The sequence below is a fragment of the Humulus lupulus genome, chromosome 5 (genome assembly GCF_963169125.1).
Source record: "Humulus lupulus chromosome 5, drHumLupu1.1, whole genome shotgun sequence".
NCBI classification, from domain to species: domain Eukaryota; kingdom Viridiplantae; phylum Streptophyta; class Magnoliopsida; order Rosales; family Cannabaceae; genus Humulus; species Humulus lupulus.
Genome location: NC_084797.1, coordinates 228,475,854 through 228,485,336, shown reverse-complemented (window position 1 = coordinate 228,485,336; position 9,483 = coordinate 228,475,854). Strand labels below are relative to the sequence as shown.

General features: G+C 27.6%; 1 protein-coding gene across 1 annotated transcript; it reads right to left on the bottom strand.

Moving 5' to 3' along the window:
* Nucleotides 1–540: 540 nt before the first annotated feature.
* Nucleotides 541–6,127, bottom strand: LOC133778307 (homeobox protein HD1). The gene is made up of 5 exons (XM_062218192.1): nt 5,363–6,127; nt 4,450–4,570; nt 2,857–3,062; nt 2,585–2,716; nt 541–1,218 (listed from the first exon to the last, which is right to left on the bottom strand). Exons 1-5 carry the CDS (start codon nt 5,687–5,689, stop codon nt 1,078–1,080), a joined length of 927 nt encoding a protein of 308 aa, XP_062074176.1. The 5' UTR covers nt 5,690–6,127; the 3' UTR covers nt 541–1,077.
* Nucleotides 6,128–9,483: the final 3,356 nt, after the last annotated feature.

The window sequence follows — 9,483 nt, the reverse complement described above, 5'->3', positions numbered from 1 at the left end:
CTCACAGTGGTAGAGAGGTCCTCTGTAAGAACTATTGCTAAGTGGGAAGCACCTAAAGCTGGTTGTGATCAAAGGGATGAAATTCTGGTTGTGAAAACATCTATGTGGAGAGTCCTTTTGATGGTTGTAATGATCTTCATGTGGGATGGTATTTTAAATTCGTGGCAAATTCTTCCAACTGCTGGTTTTGCTGGAATTAATTGTGTTTTTAAAGAGGCAAATGTATGTTGTCTCATTTATTAGCCAATAGAGCTTTGAAATGTAAAGTTATAGTGCTATGTGGAATGGGGAATGGGGAATTGGGACTTGCCCCTTGTTACTGATCGTCATACCTATTTGGATGAAAACTATTTACGTTGTAAAAAATTAACCTATGTTATTTTCAACATTAATTAGTTTAAAACTGACGTAAAATAACGTTGGTAGTTATTTGCAACAGTCAATTTCTTAGTAATGTGGTTTATTATATTAAAGGGAAATATATATATATATATGTTGGCCATAAACGAAATTGAAATAAAGATAAAAACCAGCAGGACAGGATGATAATACGTATTCTGCAGAATATAACAAAGAATTTACAACCCCAAATTAATGTAAGCATTAATTAGTTGCCAATATATTCAAGCCCAACAACCCAAAAAAAAAAATTATACAAAGAAAAGGAAAGAAAAGGAAAAAAATTAGTTGCCCAATATCTGTGAATGTGATACAGTACTAGGGTTGAGTATAGCTGAGTTGATCAGTAGTACGTACTCATCTCGATCAAACTTCCAAAGCTTTGACTTAATGGCTAGCCGTAAAGCTGTGCATTGATCAGTAGTTGAGCTATATGTATATATAGCAGTACTGCAGATATATATGCCTTGATGACAAATATTGGTTGCTACAAACTATATAATATGTATATAGGCAGACATATATATATATAGCTAGAGGATATGATCATATCACATATATATGAAAGTAAAGTAAGTTCATCAATAATATTGGAGCCATACGTTTTGATGAAAAGTAATATTAGTAAGATATATAATAAAAGTATGTATATATATATAATGTGTGTGTGTGTATAGATCATCGTTTGCGCTTAGATTTGAGAGAAGTGACAGATTGAGAGTTGCTATGCCAATTACGCTTTCTTTGGTTGATAAACCAGTTGTTAATTTGCTTTAATTGCAATCCTGTTTCCTCCACCAGCTTTGCCTTGTCGTCTTCCTGCACCCATTAATAATTATATTATATTATCTATATATACATATATATATCTATATAATTCCCTTGTTATAATATTCACAACACTGCTAGGTACTCTCATCATCATATCCCATTACATAACATATTCATTCATTACTACTCGTTATTCATAATAAGTTTTGTAGTAAAATACGTATGTATTCCACTAATAATCTATAAATACTATTAAAATATGAAATATGATAAATCATTTTTTGTGAATACTACATATTCTAGTATTGAGGGACGAGAGTGTAAAACACTTAAATACAACTATAGTATTCTATATAAATATATTAGTTATAAATAAAAGCATGCATGATAGTGCATCTACATTCAAGCCTCTCATAAATTCATATATATATAGGTAAATAAATTACGAATATTATATCATAACATCAAAATCAAAATGTATATATATATATATATATATAAATTTATATATCACGTACAAATGTAAAATAACCACGTATATTTTTGCAACTCTCATAAAATTAAATTTATATAAATATAGTTTATAATTGTTAATAACCATACATATACAAGTATATTATGAGATAAGTTAACTACTGGGCTAGATAATGACAAACTTATAATTATATATTATATTTATATATCAGAATGAACCAACATAAATATATATATACATGGCAATACTTCGGTGCAGCCAGGTCATAGCTTAAACACTTAAATAATTTTTTTTACCGTGTATATTGTTGTTATTTAAGATATTTGGTAAATTTTCAAAAAATTTCAAATAATTTATGGTGCTTAAAATAAAATTGTTGCACTCGTGTCTGTTTTTTTTGTATATACATGTAAAATTTAACTGTATAAACTTTATTTTCAGGCACCATAACCTATTCGGAAATTTTAAAAAATTTGCATGAGGTCTTAAATGCACTGTCATCAAAATATTTAATTGCCCGAACTGTGTTGGCTGCACCGAATTCTTATCATATATTTATGTGTGTGTGATTTATGCGGAAACATAATTTGTAATAAAATAATATCAATTATTATTGATGTGAGATCATGAGAATCAAGAGCAAGTAGATTTATATATCATTAATCAAGTAGAGGAGCAAACACAGTATTTTGACTCGTGTTTAAGTTTTAAAACCTCATTTTACCCAAATTTAGATAATCTATTATATCTATGTATATATATATATAAATTTTGAGTGCAATAATTTGAAATAGATATATATTTATATATATATATCTCAAAAGACTTTGATATTTATTCTTCCAAATCAAATCAAATCTTGCAAAGAGTTGAGAATTAATGAATATCAATAATAAAGGTGATATGGTTAATTAATTATATATATATATATATGCTTACAGTTGGGTAGGGCCACTTTGAATGTTGTTGCCACCAATTCTTTAGCACCGTAGTTGTGTCCCCAGGCAACTTTCCTGCCCTTCTTTTTCTTAATATCTCTTCTCTTACATCTTCAATTCTTGACTTAAAACCCTGCATGAACACACACACACACACATATATATATATACATATTATTAACAAATGTATATGATATGATGATCACCTCTTTCAATTAGGCAGCTATTCAATCTAGCTAGAAATGGAAGAGATAATTAAGTGTGATGAGTGACCTGCTTGAGTTCAATCTTCAATTCATGGCGAACTCTCTCCATTAAAGACCTTTCAGACTCAGTGGGAAGTAAGGGACCAAATCCCATCATCATCATGTCATTCCCATTATCGCCACCAGATTGATCTAAACAGTAATCCATCTGACCAACTAGTTCATCTTCGTCATCTGACATTGTTGCACCCGTTCCTTCTCCCAAACTTACTCCTGTAGTACTCACAAATCACAAATATATGCAAATTATGCCCAGTAATATCCCTATTTATAAATATATATATATACCAAGAACACTAGTAATAAACAGATACTACGATGCACGTTTTCTGAAGGGAATAAGAGAATTTGATCTTTTATATTCACAATAGCACTTAAAAATATATTATACTTATATTTATATGCACATATTGTCATGATTCTCGTCTATGTCTAAAAACTCAGAATATAATCATTTATAGCTAGCTTGCTGCTACCCTATATATACATATGGCAATATACTATAGTTAAATGAGTGTGTGTGTGTGTGTGTGTATATTGTAGGTCTTTATCCATAGAACCAACTTTCCAAAGATATATGAGAATGAGAGTAGTTTCTTTAGGGTCATGATGAGAATATATTGTAGAGGGAAACTAATAATAATTATATAGAAACAAATGTATATGCTGTCTCTATGGGCGACTATTATACTAATAAATTAGAGCCAACAAATTTATTTAAAATATCCCTAACCCCTTCTAAATGACAAAAAGCATATATATATATATATATATATATATACCAAACACTTTTTTCATTAAAAGTACAGAAAAGTTTAATATATCTTTATCTTCAAACTTCGCACAAAACCAAAATTTTATCGATGATTAAGAATATCAAATCTTCTATATGTGTTAGTACCCCGACACCTAATGAACCAAACTTCCGAGATAATATATATATACCTAACTATATAACCAAAGTTCATGCATTAGCTTGAAATTTAAAAAACCTAATAAGCAATAATTATGTATAATTATATATATGAGCTAATTAAGTACTATATATTACTCTTCTAGACTACCCCAAATATTATACTGCCACCTATATCGGTAGGTAAGTCCAAAGAAAAAAAAAAAGATTATCGGTTGGGTTGGTATAGTGTAATATTGGTGGTAACCTATATTCTATCACCGAACTAACTAACGCCATCGCCCAACTATAGATAAATATATTTATATATATATAATGCTTAATAATAATCTTTGATTATATATCTTGTTTGACCCTACCACACACCCAATCTCTCGAGGACACCCAAACTTACAAGAACCCAAAAAAATCACCACACCATTATTATTTGGAAAAAGAAAAAGTCTATTTTTGCCTAACCCCAACTCATCGAAAATGAAAAAAGATAACAAAGACTTCCCGAAACTAGCCAAAAAAAAAAAAAGAAACTAGTTTTTCTTTCTTTCTAACACAAGGTAATTACTAATTAGAGAGCTGGGGTTACATGTATAGTGACATTTATGATTACAAAAGCTTTTTTAAATTAAAATCATTTAAGTTACAATTTAAAAAGTGGGGTTTGTTATAATTTGGATTTGATAGGTATACCTGTGAGAGCTTGCAAAGTGTTCTCAATTTCACGGCAAGCCATGACTGCTTCAACCGCATGGATTCTGACATGTTGCTGAAGTTGTTCTTTGAAAGTACATAATACTATCAAGTATTGTGCCTAAAATAATAACAATAATAATAATTAAATATTAATAATCATAATAATGATGACACAATTTCATTATTAATAGTAGACCCAAAACTCTACTCATAAATGTCAAATTAAAACCACACACAATTTCATTTAATAAATTTAAAATGAAAAACTAACAACATGATCAAATATTGTAATAGGAAAAGGATCAAATATTGTAATAGGAAAAGGATCAAATATTTATACTAGTCTTGTGTTAAGAATATTAATTAATATGTTTAAAATAAAAACTAATTAAAAACCAACAACATGATCAAACTTTGTAAATAGAAAAAAGACCAAAAATTTATACTAGCTAGTTAGAATATAGTCTTGTGTCAAGAATATTAATAAACTCAAAATAAAAACAAACAACACAATCAAACTTTGTAATGGAAAAAAAAAGACTCAAATTTTATACCAGTTATAAGAGACTAGCTAGTTAGAATAGTCTTGTGTTAAGAATATTAATAAACTCAAAATAAAAACTAACAACACAATCAAACTTTGTAATGGAAAAAAAAAAGACTCAAATTTTATACTAGTTATAAGAGACTAGCTAGTTAGAATAGTCTTGTGTTAAGAATATTAATAAACTCAAAATAAAAACTAACATCACAATCAAACTTTGTAATGGAAAAAAAGACTCAAATTTTATACTAGGTATAAGAGACTAGAGTTAAGAATAAATTAATAAAGTTAACGATCAAACCAACTTAAAAGAAGAAAGAAAAAAAAAAGATGAAAACTTTGATATATATATATATATATACGTACCAAAAAATTATCGAGGTCTTGACGGTCATGGTGGGAAAGGTTAGAAGAATGAGCAAGCGAAGCGTAAGAGCGGAGCAAGTGGTGGGACTGAGAAAGCTGTGCGTCGATCAACGGCAGCTGATCGATCGGTGTAGCCACGCGCAGACAAGACACGTGAGCCGCCAGGAGCTGTTCATACAAAGGGTGAGTCACGATCTCCGCCTTCAAGTGACGGTCTTGGTCGCCGGAGATCGAAACATCGCCGCCTCCGCCGCCGCTCAGACCACCGCCTGAACTAATGTTCATGTTGCCAACACCACTCATCATTCCCAGCCCTGCTTCTTGCATTGGTACACCTAGCTATGAACTCAGTAGTACCAAAACTATAGTAGTGGACCACACCCTCTTCAAATTTGAAGAAAAAAAATCAAAGGAGAGAGAGAGAAAGAGAAGAACAGAGAAGGGTTTTATGGATATTCAGCCTTATTATATGTATGTGTATATATATTGGGATCTGAGACGCAAAACTTTCTGCACCAATTCTGAGAGATACAAAGATTTTTCATACACAGAGAAAGAGGAAGAAAAAAATAAAGAGAAAGATGGGTTTTTTTTTTTCTTCTCACTTTTTCTTTTTGTTTTCGTTGGGTTTTGTTTCGTTTGATGTTTTTTAGAAAAGTGAGTTCAGAGAGTTGAGAGAGATGGAGAGAGAGAGAGAGAGAGTTATAGAATCATTACAATTAAAGGGATGGAAGCAAGGTCAGAAAAAGAAAGAAGATAAAGCTGTTTTTGTGGCCTGACAATTTGATTGCTTTTTGTTCTTTTTTTTATATTTATATATATTTATCTTAAGTTTAATTATTTTTGGACTTTGTTAAGATTAAGCATATGGGTCCTAAAGAGAGAAAAAAATATGCAGAAAGAGAGAGAGAGAGAGAGGTGGGTTTATGATAAGGGATATCGATATGTCTAATCCTGATTAGGTGTGGAAAAATAAATAAAAAAATTGGAAAGGAAAAATAATGGGGTTTTGATTTATTTTTATTTAATTTTGTTGAATTGTTGGTGTTTATTATTATTATTATTATTATTCCAACTAACTATTAATTAAGAGAGTGATTTGGACATATCACGGTGTAGATTCATAAACCCAGCACTGCTTTCAATACGTTTAATTGTCGGCTATAACCTATACAATAATATATATATATATAACAACACACCTATAAAACTGTTTTTGTTTATATTTTTATTTTTATTTTTATTTTTAATTTTTTGGTGGGAACGTGAGAAGACATATATAGCTTTCTATTACGATCACTGTTTAAAGTTATGCTGATTGTTAAACAAAAGATTCACCCTTAAGTCCTTTGGTACGAACATTATATCATGTACTACTATCCCTGAGCGCATCAGCCCATGTAGATAACATCATGTACTATAATAACAGATGGGATTTAATGTATAGTATAATTCAAAATTTACATAATAATTAATATTATAGTTATAGCCGACATTTTGCTAATTTTTGAAAAATTTAGAATAATTTACCGTGCTAAAATTCAAATTCAAATAGTCAATTGCACTTGTAATTAAGTTTTTTATACGCGTGGAAATTACGTATTGTTTGAACTCTGATTTAGATAATGTAAATTATTCGAAAATTTCTAAAAATTGATGGGATATCTGTTATAACTATAATATACATTATCATGAAAAAATAATTAGGTTATAATTTTTTCAAATACTATAAATAAAAAAATCAGCTTGTAGAAACATTTTCTATGCCCATACTTTAGAACTATTCAAAATCATGTGTATATCTTCTTTTAATAATACTATAATTAGGACTCAAACTATAATAAGATCAAGCCATCACTTGATGATTTTTAATCCTCCCTTTACATATATGATATATGGTTTTTTTGCTTTAAAACTAAGATTAGCGTAAGATGTCTTTTGAATATTTTTTTGCATAAATTCCTATCATTCATTTTATTTAATTTATAATATATACGTAACGAAGTAAATTAATAAGGGTTTCTTTTTATTATTTAGTACTAAAAGAGATGATTTTTATTAGTGTTGTTGTAATAGCAAATCCAAAATTATAAGTAAGGTGGGACAAATATAAAAGAAAATAATTAAGATGGGAAAAATATATGATAATAAATTATTAAATGTAACATGTTAATATTTTTTTATACCTAGAACTTGTTTGGAAGTCACTCTATAATTATTAGGGTAATAATTACATAGCTTAATAACACTATATTTTAAAATATAAAATATGTTTGGATGTTAAATAGTAATTATATATAAATTCATATTATCACGTTCGACAAAACAATTAGTAATTACAAAGTAAAATAATATTATATAATAATTTAAAACTTATAGTATTAGTAATTACACTTAATTCTCATGTGGCTAAGAGAATTAGAGAGTGCAATTGGAATACTTCAAATTACATAATTACTGTGTAATTATTAAATTAAACAAACATGTCAAATTTAATAATTATACCTTGAATTATTCAATTCTAATTATAAATATAAAGTTACTTTCCAAACACACCCCCTAATTACATGTAAAACTAAAATTGGCTCCAACACGTACTTGTAACTTTGGAATATAGATTTTTTTTACTTATTCTATTTAGTAATCTATCTCATCTATCTAAGTTTCCAATAATTAAAACTCAGGTTAAATATATTTATATATTATTTGAATTATGGTACTTATTGGCTAGTGCCTAGTAGTGCAAACCAAGATTAATTGCGCCCACTTTATAGGGGACATTTATAAAGATACCAATTTTCTTAAATGAGACACTCACATTTTATCATTTGGAAGTTGATTGAAACTTCTCAGAAAGTTGAAATTTCCATCTTCAAATAAATTTTATTCAAACCCAATCAATAAATATATATATTCACATGTAATAAAGGTTATTAAATTTACAAAATTGCAGCTAGCATATTGTTGAAATAAAAAAAAAAAAAAAAAAGACACAAGTATGCATCTCACTAGGTAATTATAACTTATAGATGTGTTTTCCATTAAAGTTAGACTAAATATAGTAGCAAATATAATACATTAAAATTTCTCCATAGTAATATTGTTCAGACGAATATATTTTATTATTACGAGGTTATACCTTAATAGAATTATATTTTTATAAAATTTTAGAAATATACATATTTAAATTTAAATTAAATAATAATTGATAAAACATATCAAATTTAATGTATAAACATTAATAAACTAAAATGGCATAAATATATAACTACAATGTATATATCTATATAATATTGAAAATATACAAAGTTATTTTATAAATTTAAATTAATAATTAAATTTATAAAGAATATTTAGTATGTGTAATATAATATATATAAATATATTTAATATTAACATAATTATTATTATTTCGCTGCATATTTTTTAAAAGCGAGATCAATAACTATTATAATTTATTATACTGTGTAATCTATAATACACTTCGTTTATATAACATAGTGTATATATATGAAGTAATAATAAACTTCATTTATCTCCTAAAAAATATAGAATTAATAATAATAAATTATACATTTATAGTCACATCAATTTTGTATTATTATTTCAATCTCAATGTAACCAACCAATCATTCCCAAACCATCCACTAAGCCAATCAAACACTTAGAAATAGATTATTATTATCGAAACTACCTTTCATAATCAAATAGTGTGATTTCCTAATTATTATCAAATAATGATATATTTGTGTGTTTATATAAAATATATAGTATGTGTGTGAATCACCAACTTTTTTATTTTTATTTTTTTTGTTGGGTGTGATAAATAAATATCAAGCTTTATCGTCTCATGCATTCACTATGTTTTGTTTGTAATTTAAGAAAAGTCGGCTGAGGGTTGAGCTATCACTGTTCTCTGCCTTCTTGGCCGGTGTATTATGCTTTTCAGCTTTCAGTCATTTTCTCGTTTATGAGATTATCTCTATCCAAAAATATTAAATATATATATATATACTTGTGGAATGTATATAGTCTCTTTCCAAATATGTCTCAATTTTGTAAATTATAAATACTTTCATTCATAATACTACAATTTTTATATTATCATACATAAAATTAAC

Excerpts from the sequence above, each read along its gene's own strand:
- LOC133778307 (XM_062218192.1), bottom strand. The coding sequence starts at position 5,689 with ATGCAAGAAGCAGGGCTGGGAATGATGAGTGGTGTTGGCAACATGAAC. Across the intron at positions 3,063-4,449 it reads CACTTTGCAAGCTCTCACAG|GAGTAAGTTTGGGAGAAGGA; the intron begins GTATACCTATCA and ends TGAGTACTACAG. Across the intron at positions 2,717-2,856 it reads TGAAGATTGAACTCAAGCAG|GGTTTTAAGTCAAGAATTGA; the intron begins GTCACTCATCAC and ends GTGTTCATGCAG.